Source organism: Propithecus coquereli, unplaced genomic scaffold, assembly GCF_000956105.1.
Source record: "Propithecus coquereli isolate 6110/MARCELLA unplaced genomic scaffold, Pcoq_1.0 Scaffold5, whole genome shotgun sequence".
In the NCBI taxonomy this organism is placed as follows: domain Eukaryota; kingdom Metazoa; phylum Chordata; class Mammalia; order Primates; family Indriidae; genus Propithecus; species Propithecus coquereli.
The window spans coordinates 3817703-3840290 of NW_012150840.1; the positions used below are offsets into that span (position 1 = coordinate 3817703).

The 22588-nt window shown below is 37.7% G+C and overlaps 1 protein-coding gene across 2 annotated transcripts in view; it reads right to left on the reverse strand.

Annotated features, from left to right (window-relative positions):
- KCNH5 (potassium channel, voltage gated eag related subfamily H, member 5) overlaps positions 1-22588 on the reverse strand; it is a 314011-nt gene that overhangs the window by 29837 nt on the left and 261586 nt on the right. Inside the window, exon 10 of one of the 2 annotated variants that reach the window (XM_012656129.1) lies at positions 19663-19859. The exons of the other annotated variant lie outside the window; for it this stretch is intronic. Coding sequence (XP_012511583.1) covers positions 19663-19859 — 197 coding nt within the window. The remainder of the gene's footprint in view (positions 1-19662; positions 19860-22588) is intronic. 2 annotated transcript variants of the gene reach the window in all.

Here is a 22588-nt window from a genome sequence, read left to right on the forward strand (position 1 = left end):
TTAACTTCACATTTATATAACTATTGATATTTTAAAAACCTTTTTGATACTACCTCACCTACTTCTCCCAATAACTACTTGAGCTCTACAGGACATATTTATAAAAGGGAAAAATTAGTCAACTTTCTGAAGCCTTGTTTTGGTTCCAGGACTTTGCCACTTAATATTGAGGGATCTTAGCAAGTTACTTGACTTCTCTGGGCCTTAGTTTTCTCATTTATAAAACAGAGACCGTGATATAGTCTCTGAAGGACACTTAAGATATTGTATTGTAAATAGATTTCTAAACTGTAAGAACTTTGGAAGGGTCAGATATTATAATTATTCCCATTTTAAAGATAATCATATTGAGGTACAAGAGGTTACGGCATTTACCCAAAATAAGAGGTACATACGAAATGTTACTACAGTTAAAATAGAGATTTCTAATTCCTAGTTAACCAGTTATTTCCATAATATCCAAAATAGTCTCAGAATACTGCCCAATGAACTTCCTGACATCAAATCAAGTAAAAAAAAAAAAAATATTGAGTACTATTATGAATTGGGATACTAAATAATGACCAAAAAAACCTTTTGTATTTTGACCATGACTTTGGGAAAGAAAATATAACCACATGAGTTTACATATTTGGAATTAACAAATAGAAAACAAAATGAAAACTGAGTGTCTCAGAACCTGGCACCAAACTTCACAATGTGGTCAGAAACCATGATCCATTAGTCACCGATCCAATCATTCAGAGGGGTCTGGGAAAATCTCCTCTGATTTGACAGGCTAAAAAACAGCAGGAAATTTTTCCACACTATATGCCCATTTCCAAGGACTGGAGAATCAGAATCCTTGGCGGGGGGGAAATCAAGTAAAATATCGCAGCTTTCTGATCCCAAAGACTGTGGGGCAGGAGGAGTGATGAAGGGAGGACGAAGGACGGCATCAGAAACCAGGGAGGTTGTAGACTCCAACTTCAATGCGGATGTGTCACCCTCTGCATTTTGCTTTTACCTGGAGTCCAGCAGAAGATGTTCTTTACTACCTCTTTCCCTCTAGGACCCTGACACCGCACAAATTGCCAGCAAGAGTGAAGGTCAAATCTCCAGGATTCTAATGCACAAAGGTTATCTCAAGTGGCAAATTCCGTGGCAGCTACTCAGTTTGCCTGTGTAGATCACAGGCTCGTGAGGCAGAAAGTCTCAAATAGTCATCAGATCCCCACAGTCAGGGCTATGTTGTCCTAGACAGTACAGCAGCCATGCCACATCTATAAAATAGCACACTGTCCCCTCACAACAAGAGGTTATCGTCCTGGAAAAGCCAACCTCAAACTAAATCAATATTCAGAGGAGTCTGACTTTCAACAATAGCAGTATTTCCTCAGAACACCTAACAGGGCATGAAATGTTCAAAAGCACTACATTTATCAACTCTCTCAATAAATATAAATTTAATACCTTATGATGTATGGCTTAAAATGTTCACAGAACCAATCACATATATTTCATTTACCCTCATTTAAACAATCCCAGGAAGAAAGACTTTGGTCAGAGGCCAAGGGCCAGAGAAACTTCCAAAATAAAGTCTGTATCGGGTGGGGAAGGTGAGGCAGGGGTGAGGCGCTAGGGTCTTCATCATGGAGGCCAATAAGGAGACAGATTGATGGGATAATAGTAGATGTCTTGCTTCCCACATGAACCAGACGTCTTTGCATGCATGTAAGTGCTAGGAATCTTTGGGTGGGAAATTCTACACACTTGGAACTATTTACAATTCCTACACAGAGAAGTCATTTTCCTGGTCTTCTTTATTGTCAGAAGGCTCTTCATTCACAATCTAAATAACTCACCTTATAGCTGAGCCATTTTCTCTGTTTCTTCTCTATGGGAAACAGAGAGTGACCAAAGCTGGTCGTAATCTTCTGTACTATTTAAAGGGAAGGCAGTTGTTTCTTAGGCAGTAGTTCTCCAGCCATGCTGTGCACATGAATCACCTGGAGTGAGTCCTTACCTGCCCCGCCCCTACCACGCCTGGTGGCTCAACAGCTCTGAAGTGAGGCCCAGAATTTGCAACTTGAATAAGCATCCCACGTGATTCTGATGTAGGTAGTCCAAGAGCCTAACTTTCTCTATGGTTTGATATAAGCCATCCCCTAAAAATGTTCAAGGCTCCAGGGCATCTCTTCTGGGTTGCCTATAATCTTTCAGGTCATAATCACTTTGCCTGGAATTTTACACTAGAGATTGGGTAATCTTTAAAAGTGAAAATCAATGTGTATGATATATACTTTTAAAGATATGTGTGTTATACACACATATATATGTGCTATATTTATGTGTTTTTATTATAAATGTATATAAATATTGTACATATTGTTATAGATTGTATGTATATGTATGTTATACCTGTATGTTAAAAATCATTGGTAAGTGTTGTAATTCCATTTGCACTCATTAGGGGAGAATACTTGCATCCATATGAAGGAACTTCTACAAGGCTGATATTCCTAACCTTTGTCTTTGTCTTTAACTTCTTTCTCTCCAGGAAAGGAGTGACCTCTCTGGCTGGTGAAGTTGGAAGAAGAAACTGAGCCTAGCCACTTCCTCATCCCTTTGAAGCCATCGTGCCTGCAGAGATGATGCATTCCATCGCAACTATCCACTGGTTACCCAGCCAGACCTGTGCCTGCATGGTAAGTCTGCCTAATTCAGGGCTGAAATATCAGAAAGACCACCTGATACAGCCCTAAGGCCATATCCTCTAATCAGCTTTCTGAGTAATACCAGTCACATTTTGCTATTTCGATTCTTTCCAAATATGGGATGGACATAAAGGTTCTATATCTTAGACCCCTCAAGCCCTACAATTCCCTAAAAGATAAACATTAGACAGAGTCAGCAGAAGAATGGGTGTGTCTAATCACCAAAAGCTGTGTGGAGAATAAAATGTAGGGAGTGGGGATAAAGGCAAGACAAGAAATTCTAAGAGGTAGGAAGCAAGAAGTGTGAACTCATCAAAGGGAAATTTTACATTACAACTTTCCCACAACATGGCTTTGCCACAGACTTACAGTTTTAGCTTCTCTTCAACAAATTAAACAATGCTAGCTTCTTTAAGCTTTTCGTAGAGATAGTATTTATGTTAGGGGAATATAAATCCATGTAGTATCTGTATTCAGTCCTCTTGCAACAAGGAGGCATTCCAATGTTGATTCTCCCACTTGCCAAACACTTTTTTCTTTAACATTACATTATAAAATGCAAAACTATGTGCTATTATTACATTATTCAGTCTTTGCCCTCAAGTTGTTTACAATGTGGTGAGAACAATAGACCAAAAATAATAAGTATATTAAAAGATTTAACCAACAAGCTCAAGGAATTACTTCTCCAAGTTTACCAAAGCTTTGGTGCAAATACATCTCATGCCTAGATGGCCCAGGTGGCAACCAGGATGCAGGGTGAGGGTTGCGTCCACTGGCAGGCCAGCCACCAGTCCTGGAGAGAACGTCATGAACTATATTTTTGGCTGGAGATGTTCTCTAATTCATGAGCTGCTCTTTTAAAATGACAGTTCTCTCTTCCTGTGTTTCTTTTAATTAATAACCCTGTGGAATATTTTTCATTAAAAATGAATTTTACCTTTACTATGAAATGTCAAACATGAATAAAATGAGCAGTATTTTTTGCAGGGAGTATTAGTTTAAAAAGGTATCAGTTCACCTTTTCTTTGACAAATTTGACTAGTGGAATGAGCTTGTTAAAGCAATATTTCTCTTTCTTCCCATTCCAGTGGCCTCTCTTTATTATGTTCCTTCACAAGCAGATAAATGGAAGCAAATAGTTTTGTTTTTTTTTTTTACACTGAGTCCTTCAAACATGTTGTAACGTTAAGGGCAGGTGAAATTTAAAACTCCATGAAACACAAAGGTAATTGCCTTTTACTTCTAAAAGTGCAATTCAAATTTAGCTTGAGGCTCTAAGTAATAGAGTAAAAAAGGAAACTTACTCTTGGTTTACAAAACTACTAGGTTAATACTAAGCACAGTTTGGCAAAGCTCTTTTCCATGTTTTCCAATGCTTCTCCCTTGTCCCCCATTAAGAGGAACACATTTATGTGAGACTCTGTTTCCACAGCCACAGGGGCATGGTTATAAAGACAGTATTTCAGCAGATAGCAGGGTTCTCAGATAGCCAAACTTGGTAGATTTAATTCAAAATGAGTTTAGAAACTATAGTTAAAGTGCAAGCCTTAGGTCAGGTTAAATTGGCTAATGCTAATCTTAGCACACTCCGCAGAACAGCACAGAAGCTTGTTCATTAACCTAGATTACAGAGATGCAATCCATGGGCTAAAGGTGCCAAGACCTTGACCTAACATTACAACCCCTACCTATTTGCTTAAGATGTATCATTAGCCAAATCATTTCATCAAATGTTAGGGAACACAGTTGAGATTTTTACCCCTAACAAAGGTTATGCTGAATATGTGGAGTTTTGAAAAGGCAGAAGTAGATATTGCTTTGTGTTAACAGAAGAAAGTAGGCATTTCCTTTGGGAAAACTCAATATTCTTCTGAGCAAGTATAGAAATGTTTATTTCTGCAATTCTCAGCACATTCCATTGCTGCATATGGAATTCCTTGTCACTACACCTTATGCTTATCTTATAAGAGGAGAATTCTATCTTCAAAGATAGAATCAAAAAGAGATCAGACCTAGATGTCTTATTATAATAACGTTTCCCCTACTTTATCACCAGGGACTGATGGAGTCCAGTAATACTGAGACCACAGTCTGACTTCCTCCTCCTATTAAAATTTTTGGAGAGTATCCTAACGACCAGTCAGGCACTATCGTTTATGAAACACATCCTTGTCATCATCTTCATCATCATCAGCGTTATTGCCATCATCACTGCTAACCTTCATTAAAACCCTACAATGGTACAGTCTCCATTCCCTTAACACTCACAACAACTCTGTGAAGTCTATATTAGACCCTAAACCCCATTAGGGCAGGGAACATATCTGTTTTATTCACTTCTAGGTATTTTGTATTTAGAAAAGTACCTGACGTGTAAAAGGCACGCCATGCATATTTAGTGACTATTAGTAATCTCATTTTACAGATGTCTGAACTGAGGTGTGAGTAAAGTCATTTGCCCAAGATCATACACTTGAACCCAAAACCAGCATTCCAGTCATTACAAAGGGAGATCTTGGTACATTCCCTAGGAAAGACTACAGATGCCCAGACTGTGGGTGTAAACAGGCTTGTTTTTATTTCTGACTCGAGTGGAAGCCTGGTCCACTTCTCCTACCTACAGATGTTTAAAGGGAGAAGGGACTATGTGTTTGGGACAACCTCTCCCTGTTTCCCCTTCACCAAAACAACAGCTATAGATTCATTCTAAATTGAATGCCTGGTACTAGAAAGGAAAGAATGTAGATGCCTCCTGGAGAACCCCAAATATCACCATCCCCCATCGACTATTTTTGGACTAGTTTTACGCTATTAAAATGTATTTGCTCATAGTAATCTAATGGCAAGTCTCAATTTTTTATCTTTAATTTCCTACAGAAATTTCTAATCCTGAAAAATGTAAGGAATTACAAACTCTTATTAATTTGTAATAAGAATTTTCTGCAAATTCTTATTAAAGATACTTTCAAAATGATTTCAATAACTTTTATATATTTTTTTAAATCAAATACCTATTTTTCCTCTTTTCCTGCTACTTTCCTCTTAACACTTTCTCTCCCATAGGTGTCAGGTTCTACCACCAGAAAGGGAAGCAATACACGTTGCTTTCATTAACGAACTCTGCAATATCATTATCCCATCAGCAAATGTCACTAGAGTGCTGGGGTGCAAAGAGCAGTTGGATGTATGTGACAACAGACATCTCTTTAAGAGGTTAACAGTCAGTGTACAGGGATACATCACCTGTTCAGCACATCACATGACCCTGAAAAGCAACATACAGTAAACAGCGATTAAATACTACGGCAGTTGGTTGTACAGGAGTATGGGAAAAGGAGGAGTCCTGTGGAGTGGAGTATGTGGAGAGGAGAACAGAGAAGGTGGGGCCAGAGCTTACCCTAGAGGAGGGGCTTGAGTCCCAGAATAAGGTGACTGGTCTCTTTTATACAGTAGCAATCCAAGGGACACATAACCTTTCCCTTATAATATATTCTTTCCCCAAGTTCTGTTCCATTTGTCTAAATCTTGATGATTTTATTGCCCCACATTTTAAAGATGTGATCTCAAATTTTTGATTTTGAGAACAAACATCTTTTTATAAGTCTATAAAGGAATACCTTTGCCCTTGTTCTCCATTTAAAATAACTACTTTTGTTGCTATATGAATAGTACATATTTCATCTTTATTATAGGCTGGTCACTTATACTAGTTTGCCTTTATTTCGGTAAGATATTAAATGTATCTCTGCTCTTCTTTAATCAAAATTAATCAGCTGTGTTTTTAATAAGCTGGAACACACCTGAGGATTGAATATTCCCTCTAGACAAGACTAGAGTAGCAGTTTTTTAAACTGGGCATATTTTTCTGAAGAGGCTTTGAACAAAATGAGACAATCCTTAGATACTTTGAAATTCTATGGCACCAATTATGATTTCATTTCTGGGGCACGGCTATTTGATTACGGAAAACAGAGAGGTGCCTGTGCTTTCAGGAGGAGATTGGTACATAAGTTTTATAAAGTTTGCTCAAAAGCTGAAAATTTAAATCTCTTATATTCCATTTGGTATAGTACAACTGGTTTACCCTCAAAGTGTAGGGGACATTTTCATACAATCACATTTGTTGCAAGTCTTTTCTGCTGACAGACCTTTTCCTGACTGAAATTTGGAATTTTTACAGTCCTCGTTCCCTTCCTTCCCCTCTCCTTCCCCCTTCCCTTCTTCTCTCTCCCTCTCTCTACCTTATTTAAGCATGATCAATGTTACCATCCTCCACGGAATTGCTGGCTGAAAATTAAAAACATCCCTCTAAAGGAATGTGCCAATTAGAATGGCTTAGGAACCCAAAGAGATTTTTCAGCTTTGCAAAATGACCACATCCAAGTCCACTTTCTTAGTTTTCTCAGCACAGCAAACATCCAAGACCTTCTTCGCAAACACCTTGGAGAAGACGGCTGCCTCAGAATGAAGGGGATGAGCCCCTGTGGGGCACTTTTCTTTGCTTCCCACCCCCACCCCCACTCCCAGCAGTCTGCAGGGAAAGTCTGCCTTCCTAGTGTGTGATTTCTGTAACAAGCCACCTGGTGACTCTAAAGTGTGGAAATGTTGCTATTAACAAGCTGGCAGTCAGCTTCACTTTATGGAGTTATAAATCCAGCAGGCTGGATCCGGTCTCTCCCGCTCACCTTTTGCTGGCACAACAGACCACTCGCTGTGTACTAGCACACTCTACAATGGCCAAGTAAGTCATTCGACCTCCTGGTTTCTACATTCTGAGCATGAAGAAACACTGTTCTCTCATGCAAGAGAGAGTCTGTAACTTCCTGTCATGGGAAACTAACTTTCAAAAGATCTGTGTTACATATTGTTCACTTAACCTGCCTGAATTATAATGCAGTCTACAACTGTACCTGAAGTACTTGCTAAGGTAGTGGTGAAAAAAGGAAGCAGGTTAATCATGGTGGTTCACACCTGTAATTCTAGCACTTGGGGAGGCTAAGGAGGGAGGATCACTTGAAGGCAGGTGTTTGAGACCAGCCTGGGCAATGTAGCAAGACCCCATCTCTACAGAAATATAAAAAAATTAGCCAGGTGTAGCGGCACTTGAGAGGCTGAGGCAGGAGCATCACTTGAGCCCAGGAGTTTCAGGTTGCAGCGAGCTATGATCATGCCACTGCACTCCAGCCTGGGTGATAGAGTGAGACCCTGTTTCTTTAAAAAAAAAAAAAAAAAAGGCTGAAAAAAAAAAAAAAAAAAAGGCTGGGGGCCGAATTCCTGGTCAGAGTCCAGTGCCCTGCATTAGCTCTGCGTGCTGCCCTTAAGGGAAATTGGCTGCTTCTTATGTGCAGAATTAGCAGTTACAGTTTTTACTTTCCATTCCAGATTGTGAGTTTCCTAAGGTATCGTGCCTCTGCTGAACTTCTACAGGTGACATCACTCTCTGGAGGATAAAACTGTGAACATAGAACAAAACCCAGTGAAACAAATGTCAACTTCTAAAAGTGTTGGGTGACTGAAGTATAACCTGATTCAGAAAGAAGAGGCAGAAAATGAATGGCTTTCTCCAGGAAAAATTACTGTAGCTTTATTGGGTCATCTGAGTGTCTCTAGCTATTTGGGAGAATCACTTGATTTGATTCCTTTAGAAAAAGATTACTTGACTAGAATGTCAAAATCTATGAAATGCACCTCCCAGCTGGGGGAAAAAAAAAGAACATTGTAGGATGTTATTTTGGTCAGAAAAGTCAACTATTAGGAATGCAACCTAACCACAGAGTAGCTCTCTATTTTCCCATTTGCAAAATGCATATAGCACTTTAAAGTCCCTTCTATTGTAGAGACATTCATATGTATTATTACAACATTTGTTTTTACTATTTTTGAAAACAGTATGACTTAGTTCACTGCAAACATTTTGAAATCCCTCCTTTGAATAACCAAACACTCCTCAAAATATGTCCCCTTTTAAAGTTTACAGAACTATTTCTCAAACTCAGCATGGAAACCTTTACAGTACATGTCTGCTGAGCTCTATATTTTCTCAGATAACTCAGAGGACAGAAAAGGCTGAGTCTATAGATTCAGCTCAAAAGGTGAAGGGAAGAAATCCCTATAGAGTCAAACTGTACATTATCAAATTTAGATGGTGCCTCAGGAGTTGGGAAGGGAAGAACCCCCAAAAGAATTCTGCCTAAAAATATATTAAAATATACATCATAAAAAGATTTGAACTTAATATTGGATACTGGTATATTATATATTCAACCACAGAGAACATTCATTTACTTTTTTTCTAGAAGAGAGAAGGAAAAAAGAGACATAAGAAGTTAGAATAGGAAAATCTGCATGCATTCCAAACTCAAATCAATACTAAAAGGCCTTAGAGAAGAAAATAATACATCTATATCAGTCTTAACATTAATAAAAATCCCTACTTTTCAATTCAAAGAGGTATTTTCCTTTAACTGAAGATGGTATGGTAGAGCACCATGCTTCCAGTAGGCTCTCATCAAATATTAACTGAGAATTAAGAAGTGACAGATATTTTAGAAATGAACAGTTTGATGTCCAGCTGTGATGCCCCCAGAAAAACACTATTGTAAGGCAGGACTCAAACCTAAAATAAAAACCAGTGCTTCGAGTGGATTGTTGGATACACTGAGAATATCCAAGAAAAATAATTTATAAAATATCTGCCTTTTTTATATTATGTTGGTTAAATATTAATACTTTTATTTCCATCTGGTTTGCTACTAAAATACATATTTTCTTGCAATACTAGAATAAACTCTAGTTTGGAAAAGAAGAGCAGGTAAACAACAGACTGTATAATCCACTGTGGAATATGTTGGTAAATTACTGAATCCAGCCCCTACTCTGAAATTTGGGAAACTCTGTCTGTAAATAACTGCTTTAAAAACATATTGAAGAGTGAGAGATCTGTGAACCTCTGTTCTGGTAACTAAATGTGGAGAAGTTTTTATTCTGTCTGGAAGCACATCTACAGAGAGCCCTAAATAGAAGCGGCTTAAGGGCTGAAAAGACTCCCCAATTAGGTCTCTGCTTCATCTAAATGCACACGACAAACTAGGAATTGCTGAAGGTCTGCCTCTTTCTACCCCCCCAGTGGAATGAGAGCCAGCTTGGAGTTGGAAAACTGAGGTTGGAATCTCAGAGCAACTATCACCTGTGTGGCCATGAGCAACTCTCCTCTCCTCTCTTAACTCACTTCTCCTACAGTGTTGATTTGAAACTCAAGTGAGATAATGCTTGTGGTGTGTAAACTGCAAAGCAGCAAGCTGCATCACTTGGGAGATAAGCAGAGCTACTGCCAGCAGGGCCAGTGGTTTGGGGCGAATTTGCAACCCTGATGATCAGTTGAGATAATAAGAGTTACGACTCTACTCTAATCAGATTCGAGTGTGGTATGCAGATTCTTCAGAAAAAAAAACTGTGAGAAAACATTTTCTCTTCAAAGTCCTTTAGAATGGGAACAAGGCACTGTTCTGGCAATCACAGCCCTTGGCATCAGGTGATATTAATTCACTCAACAATAATATCGAAATTGCCACACTATTCTGAGGGCACTAGACGAGCTGTGGCAGGACTATGCAGAATCTACAAGCACCGATGGTTAGAAACAGCAGCTAAAAGTTAACTCTATTCATGATTTAACACCAATTAGTAATGGTCATTTCCATAATCCTATTTCATAAGGTTTATTGCCAAAGTTATCAAGGGTATCACGTGTTTTTCTAGAAGACAATGATTATTCTGGTCAATGATGATAAAAACTGCTGGGTAGCAGAACAGATTCATACTTCATTCACCAATTCCTTCATTCAATCATATAGCAGACACTACTCTGGTCATTGGCAATAAAAAGATTACCGAAAATATCTTTAAGGATAATTTAAGCAGCTGATTGTTTAGTTGAAAAAACAAAAATGTAAATGGGAAACCAAAGTGCCACAATCAGTGCTATGAGAGAAGTATAGATCCTACATAATATTTCAGAGCTTTATGGAAACCATAATATCTTTTGTTCCAAGTGTCCAAGTGGACAGTGTTTTAGTGATGTCTTTCCATAGGATGAAAAATAACGGATTTATGGAAGGAATGGGCTCTTATATTTTGTTTAGCTGATATACCCCTGGGGAGGGAGGGGGAAGAAAAGAAAAGAAAGTAGTGAGATTAGAACTCCCATTGTCACATTCTGAAACCACTTCCTCAAAGATGCCTGTACTGACTACTGAAATACATACAATCGGTAACACATGCACACCAAGCAAGTCCTTTAGGCCTGTTTGATATTCAATTCCAGCATGTTTTTCATTCACAAAAGGAAATTGCTGCTGAGATGCTTCATTGCTCACAGAAAAAAAAAAAAAATTCTGTGCTGCTGGATTCACCATAATAAGAATGATTTTTGGAAAGAGAAGGAGTTATTGAGTCCTGAGCCTTTGCTAATGCCAGAGTGAACCTAAACCACCATTTCTTACCACTGGAATGTCAAAATACAGGATGGGTACTCTGCTTCTCCATAAAATTGTCCACTGACTTCAGTTGATCTCTACTCAAGAACAGTGCCCGCGGTGGGAAAGGAGGACATGGGCTTTTAGAGGTGAAAGGGATTCTACATGCACCTCTATGTTTTGTTTTTCCATTCTGTAATTCATATTGATCATTTTGGGAGAATATATTTTCTAAGTTTAAATGACAATCCTTCTTAAATCACTGTAGGAGTACAAGAATGTTTTGCTAGTATTGATAATTATGCACTGTCCAGAAGTTATAAAAATTAACACTGAATGCTGATGCTACTGTATACATCCTCAGTAATGTAGACACATTTCAGCTGTATGATTTTAATATATTTTTCAAAGTTACTCCTTCATATTTAATTTAAAAAATAAAACATGGTTGTTATAGACTAAATGTTTGTGTTCTCCTCTCCACCAAATTGACATGGGGAAGACTTAACTTCCAGTGTGGCTGTACTTGGAAATGGGACTTCTAAAAAAGTAATTAAGGTGACATGAGGTCATAATGATGGGGCCCTGATCCAATAGTATTTGTGTCTTTATAAGGAGAGACACCAGAGAACTTGCTCACTGTCTCTACACACAGGTACTATGAAAAGGCCATGTGAGTACACAGTGAGAAGGCGGCCATCTGCAGCCCAAGGAGAGAGACCTCACCAGACACCAACCCTGCTGGTACCTTGATTTTGGAATTCTAGTCTCCATAACTGTGAGAAAATAAATTTCTGTTGTTTAATCTGCCCAGTCTGTAATATTCTGTGATAGCAACTCAAGCAGACTAACACAAGAATTAAATATTGGGAAGGGGTCCCAGATTAGCCTGTGTGTCGAACTACTGTGTGTTCAGTACAAAGGAGTCTTAAACTAGGAACTGTGGAGCTAGAGGAAGATGGGTCTCTGAAGCAACAATGGAGGCACTTTTTTGAGACCACAACTAAAGGGCAAGTGTCAGTTTGGCATTCTTTTTATCAATGTCCAGTGGTCTCCATTTTATGACAATAGGAAAAGTATTAGAAACTGTTTCTCTAGAGCTATTTGGCTTAGAAATTTTGATTATACCAGTGATAAATTAAGCAGAGGCATGGAATGAAAAGACATTATAATTCTCTGACCATGACCACTCAATCTGCAGCCACAAGAGGGGTTTACACCCTCTAGTATAACATAGACATGGTATTTAAAAGGGAAGCCCACTTGATTATACAATTTTAGGCTGTATTAACATTGTTCAATCTCAGGGTATTTTTCCTTTTCAAATTTTAGTTAACATTCTTTTTCTTTGAGTTTCTAGGATTAGTTGCATAGTAATCTTAGTTCTCAGCCCTAGCAAAAACCATTCTTGACACCAGCTTATTCCATGCCTGTTTCTTGCCACCAACCAAGTCTTAGATTTTCCCAATTCTATATGGAAACACTCACTATTTTCTTTTCTTTCTTTCCTTTCTTTTTTTTTTTTTTGGATTACAAATATTGTTAGTACTCATAATTTTCACATTTGGTGGTAAACTTGTCAATATTTTAAAATGTGAAGGCGCTAATATCTTTTAAAATAGAACTTAAAATGCAAAAGTGAAAAAGTAGTGGATTTTGTTTAATGTGAGGATATTTCTCTTTCTGTATATTTATACTAAGTGGTGTAGCAGCCAGCATAGTTCTTAAAAGTATTGACATGATAGCAAAGAGTAGCTGAGAATGCAGTAGTATCGGCAAGGCAATATTTTATCATATTCAGTAGCACTTCTTGAACAATACTGACATGGAAATTACACGCTTTCAGTAAAATGAGATCCGTTACAATGCAGTGACATACATGCTATGGCCACACCTATACAATGGCTTATAGCTTGTTTTGTTTTGGCTCCTCTGTTAGTTTTGTCCTGAATCACGGTGTGAAAAACATAAAAATCAATCTATGAATCGCATACAAATGCATGCCATATATTGTCCTTCTTCACTGTTAAAAATGAACACAATCAAGGATTGAATTTAACTCACAATCTTCTACAAAGGGCTTTTAATCTACATGAAATAGTAGAACTATTGCCAGCATGGGATTCAGAGGACTTGAATTTCAGTCCCAGCTCTGCTACTAAGTGAACTTGAGAAAATCACTTAATTTTCTGGGCCTCAATTTTCCTCATCTTTAAAGAAAATAAAATGAAATAGATGATCGATAAGATCCTTTCTCGCTCTAGAATATTCCTCTGTTTGAAATGAAATCCTAACTCCACTGACCTCATCACCTACTGGAATCCTTTCCTGTCTTCTCCCCTGAGATGAACCGAATCCTTCTCCTTTGCGCCCCCTTTGTGCTGAGTGTAACCCTCTCTAGCACTTACAGCACTTATCTGACTCAGGATCTCTCACTGGGCTTCAGCCTCCTAGACAGCAGGCACTGAGCCTTTTACGGCCTTGACCCCATAGTTAGGTACGTAGTAGGGGCTTGATGGATGTATATTGAATACACACTGAGTCAGCCAACACTTTCTGTGCCACACTTTAACAAAGTGTCGCCTCAAAAGATATAAAGAAAACAGCAAATAAAATCCCTCATTCATCCTATTTAAATAATCAAACTGGAGGAAAATATGTTCTTACTAACTTGAAAGTGAAGGAAACATTCAGAAATCATTCAAAATCTCAGCTGTGCTTAATGTAGCCATAAGTGCTAATATAACATTTAAGTTTCAAGGAAACAAAATTCTCTTAAAAGCCTCATGGACAAATATACCACCAATTTTACAATGGTTCTTTCTTTAAACATAATGTCTGTAGGTTTCAGCATCTTTCATGGATAAAAGGTTACACTGAAATTACCAATATATCTGCAGATTTGCAGATCTCTAAGAATATAGATTTCTTATCAATCTTTACAAATGGTGCACTGGTGGCCCTCAAGTCCATTCCCAGGTTGGATGACTCCTTAGAAGGACTCACAGGATTCAGCACATAGTCACACCCATGGCTACAACTTACTGCAGCATTAAGAACACAAAGCAAAATTAGCAAAGGAATAAGGAGCTTGAGTGAAGTCCCGGGCGAAGCCAGGCACAAGCCTCCAAGGGGCCTCTCCCTAATTCTTCCAGTGAGAGTTGTGACAACACATGTGAGATGCTGTCAACCAGAGAAGCTCATTAGGGACTCAATGCTCAGAGTTTTTTTATTAGGGATTGGTCACATAGGCATAATCTGCCTGGCACATACCAAAATTACACACTTTTGGAAGGAAAGCAGGTAGGTGTTCGGCATAAATCCGCCTTTCTTGAATAGATAGTTTAGATACAGTAAGCCACTCTCATCCATTAGATGGGGAGAGCCCTCCAAAAATTCACACTCCCAAGGGCCAAAGACTTTCAAAGGACAACAATCATGCCTTCTAGGTTAACTCTTTTTTTTACACAAATGGGAAATATCACTCTACAACAAATAGGCAAAATGAGCAGAAGTACAGTCTAAGCAGACTCCTTTAAGCTTTAGGCATCACCTGGCTGCCTTTTCCTGTGTGTGGTCAAAGAAGGGTGCTCCTTACCTTCTTTATACCTGAGGACTGGCCCTCAATTTAATAAATACCATTTTATCACTCTAGGAAATGGCATCTTGCATTGCTTAAGTAAATAAATATATAAATAAAGTCATCAAGTGGGTCAACTTTACTGCTCTCTCCTGCCTTTTCTGAATATATTTAAACTTATTGGAAGCTATAGAATCGTGTTCTTATTATTGAAAAAAAATACACTAACCAGTCCTTTTGCTCAACTCAGTTTAGTTTCTGACTCTCATATGTGGGATCTTAATCTCCAGCAGTCTGGTGAAGCCTGTGGACATCTTCTCAGAACAATTTCTTAAAATGTACAAAATAAAATACATAGGATTCCACAGGAAACATGTTATATTGAAATCCTGTCATCAAAATATTTAAAAATAATTTATAACAATCTATGTGCTTCTCTATTAACACAATAACTTATCTAGCAGCAGGTCTAGTAACTACCATACTCTTTAAGTAGTGATGAGCATAAACACCATTTTGAAATATTTGAACACATATAGTATGATATGAAAATATCTGTAATCTCTTGTGATACTTCTAATAACACTGTAGTTGGTTGGTTACTGACCTTTATATTAATAATTAAAGGAAAAGCTAAATGTCAGTTAGAAATTGAAGAAAATAAAGATACATTTTTTTCATCAAAATTCACAGGCCACAGGTAAAAATCACAGGTTTCTAATATCACGAGATCAGGGGTTCATTAAATCATTCCATTTAGGGCACAAACAGTTGGACCAATAGCAAGCACAACTTGTTTGGTTTGACCACAGAATTTAAAAAAAAAATCAGATTAATTAACAAACTAATGAGATGTCATATAAAAAGTTATGTTTCTGGATTCTCTGGGGAAAAAAAATATGAAGACCAAGCAACACTAGTCTAGCATTCCAGCAAAGCAAGGTACAACCAGACTGAGCAGCAGCTGCCCCTCGTATGGCTCATGTGAACTCTCCAGTCTTCACAGCAACTATAAGCCTTGCCTCACTCCTTCATGTTCGCTTACTTGCCTCCTGTAGCTACTTCTTATTTATAATATTTTCCATATCATCATAACTCTCTGGCTTGGTGACAAGTAGCAGAGATTTGCTTTCTAATAAAGGAGGAAAGGATTCTATTTGTATACCCATTGTCATCTCCATCTGATTCCTAGTACTCCACTTTTAGCAGTTGACACACTTAGGAACCATGGACAGCCAATAAAGTTTTATTGAAATACAACCATGTTCAATTATTTACATATTATCTATGGCTGCTGCTATGGACTGAGTTTTGCCCCTCCAAAATTCATATGTTGAAGCCCTCACCTCTAGTGTGATGGTATTTGGATATGGGGCCTTTGTGAAGTCATTAGGTTTAGATGAGGTCATGAGGTTAGAGCCCTCAGGAGGGGACTGGTGCCCTTATAAGAAGAGACACCAGCAAGTTTGTTTCCTCTGTCTCACTCCACCATGTGAGGACACAATGAGAAGATGGCCATCTGCAAACCAGGAAGAGAAACCCTTGCCAGGGAACCAAACTGGCTGGTAACTTGATCATGGACTTCCCAGACTCCAGAACTGTGAGTAATAAAATCCTGTTGTTTAAGCCACTCAGTCTATGGTAGTTTGTTATGGCAGCCCACAATAGCTAATACTACTGCTTTCACATTATAGTGGAAAAGTCCAGTAGTTGAGGTTGGACTTCAAATTCTAAAAATATTTACTATCTGGTCCTGGACAAAAAAGTTTGCCAATTTCTTCTCTAGCTGTTGGATGAAATTACCAGTTACAGCTCTAGAACTTTTACATGAAGGAGTTTAAGGAAGGTTAAGGGGAGCTGCATGTGCATAGCAGGCATCTTATTTTTCCTTAATGGAAGCAGCTAAAGAACACTCACATTCTTCCCTATTAGAGCCACGAAAAACTGCATGCTATACAATCCTCTCCACTGGGCCACGGGATAGGCTTATGTGGCCAGAACTGTACTCTCCTATGGCTGGAAACGGCTTTGAAACTTGCTCCCCTACTTACCAGGAACATGCCCTTTAATTACTGGCTTTTATAGCTGTGAGATATCTATAGCATACTAAGGACATAGTTTTGACTATACAATTTACAAGTGTCCATTGCAATAATTTTTACAATAATAGCAACAAGAACAATAAAATATTTTTTATTAAAAATCAATTAGGAATAAAGTGAACAAGTGAATGAGAAAAATTATTGAGAGCATGTCTGTGGAATACTGTTGTGGAAAAAAAAATGTCGCCTATTTTGACAAACTAAAGCAACATGCTATAGTCTAAAAAATACAGGTTTTAGAACTATACAGAGATGGGTTCAATCCAGGCCCTAACTCATATGTTATTTGGCAACTAGCTATCCCAATCTCAGAACCTCAACCTCCCCTTGGGTGAAATTTGTGGATTATTGACATTTAATAAGATTTTTATGTGTAAAATATGTTGAAATGTCTGGCTATGTAGAATAGGCTCTCACAATGGTAGTAGTTATTACTAATCAGTGGAGGATATTTTCTCACAGTTTCTTTTTTTCCTGAGAATACTTTTTTTTTCCCTGAAAATAAAATGACACTGACTGACAATATATCCTCTTCCCACTATTTGCCAACTTATTGAGACAATCCATCAAGAAGGGCTAGAATTTTTTTAAAAAACTGACACAGGTTGTAACAGGGAGTAGGTTATAAAGGGAAGAAGCCACTTGATGTCACTCAGCACACTGGCACCAGGGGAGACAGGCACATCATTTCTGAGCCCCATTAAAAAAAAATAACATGAGTTTTCTGTCTCTAGCTTCTCCTCCTATTAGAGGTAGCCGCACTCGTGCGTGTGCACTGAGCTCTGACAACCACGGGGTGGGGTGTGTGTGTGTGTGTGTGTGTGTGTGTGTGTGTGTGTGAGAGAGAGAGAGAAAGAGAGAGAGAGAGAGAGAGTGTGTGTAAAAGAGAAAAAGAGGTGACCGAGCTTTGGGATGAGCTAATTTTGAAGAATCAAAATTTATTTTCTACTAGTGATTTGTCTTAATTATCCCTCTTCAAGACCTTGCATTGCAAATGTATCAGTTGATTGTTAGATATTAATTCCTGTGAGTTTCTTTACGTGCTTGGGGTGGGGGAGAATAACTGCCTATTTTATTTTGCAGGGATATTGTAAACATCAAATGAGATACGGCGTAAACTTGTTTTGAGGAAGACAATGACAAATAAGATATGTCTGGAGGAATGTAATGACAATGGATAGGGGTTTGGGTAATCTTGCAGTATGGGAGAAGATTTTAAAGCCAGCAAATTTTAGACTGGAGAAGACTTCACAGTCACCCCTCCGTATGCATGGGGGATTAGTTCCAGGACACCTGTGCATACTCCAGTCTGCACAAACTCAAGTCCTGCAGTCAGCCCTCTGGAACCCACCTATAGGAAAGATCATCCCTCTGTATACAAGGGTTTTGCATTCCACAAATACTATATTTTTGATCCACAGCTGGTTGAAAACCATTCACATGAGTGGACCTGCACCATGCAAACCTCTGTTTTTCAAGGGTCAACTGTACTACTAGAGCTTCAAATATCTAACAAGCTTCTTTATAGAGAAGGAATTTGTCATTGAGGAAGGCAGAGCATAGATTAAAGGTGACATTTCTGCTTAATACTGAAAGCGACTCTGAGTTCCCTAACAAGTAAGCAAGAAACTCTCATATTTAGTTCATACTTGGCATTTCTTTCTTGCATTCGTCACTGCCTTAAGTTCCAATTATTTGTATTTCACATAATATTCACACTTGACTATGAGCTTCCTGAGCACAGGGACTTTATTTTGTCTTTGTGCTCTCTGCAGCTATTTACATTCTAAATGCTCAATAACTTTGTTAACAAAAGTATAAATGAAAATGATGTTCAAATGTCAATCAAATAAATGTGACACAGGTGGTACAAATACTACTCTGGCTAGTCCCATTCTTTCTTCGAACCCTGGGTGGGAATTACATTGATGTAATTATGTTCGTTTCTATGTTGCTACAGTATAGACGTTAATCTGTCTCTTGGCATGATTTTTTCCCTCCGCATTAACTACAAGGAAGGTTTTACTTAAGGGGGTCATGGAAGGGAAGGATTGTTATTTCAAAATACTTCACTTCAGACAGGCAATTATTTTAGATAAAATTCCTTAAATGTAGTTAGCCAAATGTGTATTTCATTCTTGGCAATAAAAGAGCCCTAGCCAAGGCCCAATGACCTATAAATCAAGAGCTAGGAGATTTCTTTATGCAAATTAAATTTGTGTCACACTCATCAATAAAAAAGAAAATGACAATGAAGATTAAATTTGCAGCAGCAGTGCAAAGTAAAGGATTCCTATACTTATTTGTAGGATATGTCAATGTGGCTAATTAATTTTTGAGATAGTGTTCTTTGAAAGAATTAATGGAGAGTAAGCCACGTGGATTGATTATTAAATGTGAAGGAGGTTTAGAGAGTTGATAATGTAAAATAAGCAACCAGCTTGATCACCCTTACCAGCTTTAAAAAACTCCATATAATAAAATGAGACAGTGGTATTTATTTTATGGCAGTGTTATAAACTCCAAGAACTAACTATATCATAGTACAGTTTATAGTTTACTTGTTTTTCAAGTCTGTTTTCATTTTGCATCTTAAATGATAAAGATTCAAATCTTTACTCATATAATCAAGATTTTTTTCCCTTAAAAAGTAAACAAAATATAAATAAAGAGAAAGAAAATGATGTCACTTTACATTGATGGGAATTTACTGCTGCAAAATGAAATAACTTTTCCACTCTTCAGCTAATAGAGCATGACATATAAACTCTCCAGATACTAAGAGAAAGTGGATCCAGACAACATACCCGTTTCCTTAGATTGCAAGTAAGAGTGAGATTCCTTGAGAATGAATTTGCAAAAGCCGTATAAAAGTCCAGGACTTTGAGCAAGGCTTCCCGCTTGATGATGTGTAGATCACAGTATGTCAGTGCCCGGACGTTGGCACATGCATGAGCAAGGGTGGTTTCCTTCCAGAAGATGTCTCCAAATACATCACCCTTCCCTGGAAAACAGTGTGAGATACATATTCAAGTATCTACAACAGTTCCTGTTGGAATCACTATAGTTATTCAGTTTCATATATGATACTGGTCATCCAGCATAATTTAGAGCTGAGAGTATAGCCCTATCTATATACACATGATAATGTACAGCACTTTCATATACTATAGAAAGTAACATCACCCTGAATTCAATTATTGATGAAAATCTGGAGCGGCATGAATAAATGAAATCCAACAGAGAAGCCAAAAACCTCATTTTAATAAATAATTTCATTATCTTCTTCCACCTTAACTTTTCCTATTCTGACTAAGAAGGAGGAAAGATGACTTCTGAGTTTCATCCTTTGCTCCTTCTGGTAAAGATGACAGTAAAATGTAATACACAAGGATCTGCTGTTGCAGCCTATATAAATCTAAGACTGATTGAACATATAGTAAACATACTTTATTCAGTAACTAAGTACTGTGCTTCAAGCAGACTAAGACTTGCCATGATTTAGCTCCCCAATTATGCCCTTCCCTCTGTACAGAGCCAACTTTGTACAGGGCCTCAGAGCCCAACCCAAGAGCTCCCTACCCATAATTCCAAAGTTTAAGGAGCTGAGTTGGGTAAAACATGGAGCCCAGAATTGTTACCCCATGAACAGTTCCATAAAAAGTGCTGTACTATAGTCAAAGGTAGATGCTTTTTTAAAATTCTAGAAATCACAAGAAAATCACCTATTCCCTTCAGAGCACCATCCATTGGTAGCCTGAACTCAACCATCTACCATAAAGAGTACTTAGTTACCCAAATAAAGGGAATGAGGAAGAGTCAAAGGTTAAAGGTCCCAAAAGGCCTTCCGGCTAAGGCAGCTCCATAAGAGCACCTAGCTTCTGAAGTATAGTCAACTGCATTCTTTGTTCGACTTCTGTAGAATTGTGAGTTCTAAAGTGAAAAAATAGGCAGGGAGAATATATCCAGGTGGGAAAAATCTTCATAGAGGGACTCTGTCAATGATGTATTTTTTCTGTACTCAAACCATAGAGACAAACAAATATCTGCTCTCATCATGCAGATTAAAATCAGAACTAACAGGAAAAAAAGAAGGAAGACGTCATATAACCCTTCAGGCCAGCCAGAACACCAGACAGAAAAGAAAACATGTAACCAGAGAAATGAGAGAAAGAGAGACAAAGACAGAGACAGCTACAACTCAGAGACAGGTTGAGTGAATGAGATTACAGATTGTTTGCCCACCTAGACAACTGGGAAGCCCTTAGAGAACCATGGGGCTTTGGGTTCAACCTGAAGAGGCAGTCTAGGGTAGAAAGAGATAACATGCACGTGATTGAGGAGGTGGTTAAAACCACCATGTGATCAGCATAATATAGCCATAATGAATAGTTATTTAATCTTAAGCAATTCATTTGCTTCTGGAAACTCCAAAAATTCCTTTTACTTAGTGACACTGATGAACTCAATTAACTGTCTAATAGCCACACACTTGTACAAGGAAGGCAGATTAGAGACCTGGTACCCAAATAAAGTCTCAAGGGTTATACAGCATCATAATAACCTAAGGGAGACTTAGCTATAGAAATTTAAAAGATAAACCCTACATCCTCCTACACACATAAATTTCATAAATCTGTACATGGCATTTTCTTTGAAATAGTATCCCAATTATAGGTATTTATTCTAATTGCATAATAAGAAGTACCAAATTTACTTATAAAAATGCTCACTGTATCAAACCATACATATAATGTAATCTCATTTTATGAACTCTATCCCCACCTACTCAAACACATATACCTACACACAAAACATGGAAGTAAATGCATCAAAATGATAGGTTCTCTCTGCATTATGGGATAATTTATGGGTTTTATTTTCTCTTAAAAGTTATGCGTATTATTTTTTAAATAGAAAATACTAACAACTGTTATATTATCATAGTCCCTGGTGCTTCAAAAATAACAAGTTTCTAAAGGGCTGCATTGATCTACCTCTTGTTCCTTTTCTTCTGTCATTATTGCTAGTCTTTCTTTACAGGTTTTTCCTTGAAGAGATGGAAAAAAGAGTACATTTCTCTATGATTCATTTCTGTGGCTCTTGCTCAAATTACCAATTATAGTACAACCTCTGACCCCATTTATAAGTGTTCACTATTGCTCAACTACTTGATTTTCATGTATGGTACACTTTAATAATAATCAATGCCTTTGACTTGGTAATTTTACTTCTGAGAATCAATCAAAAGATTAGAACCAACCCATGTAATACTCACTGTAGTGTTAATCATAACCTTAGAATGGAAAAATAACTGTCCAATAACTATGGAAATTACAAAAATATATGTAAAGTAACAATTCATAAAGAATTAAAACAAGTTTTGAAATAACATGTTAAAAATGTTGACTGCTTACCTTACAATGTTAAATGAAAAAATAAAGTACAAAGAATATGATTACGGTTACAGCTTTAACAAAATACATAAAAATGAAACTGAAGTACCAAGACGGTAAGAATTGCCAATTAAGAAATCTACTTTGTCTTCTTTTCTTTTTTTTTTTTTTAAGTTGTGCTATCCTGTAAATTGGGCAAAGTCTAGCTGCTTTCTCTGAGAGAATACATGCATCTGTATCTGTACCCGCTTTGGGCGTAAAGGTTTCATACTTATAATGAAAAGACTCCTGCTTTCTTACATGTGTTTTAGTACAAACTGTACCCACTGCTTTCTTT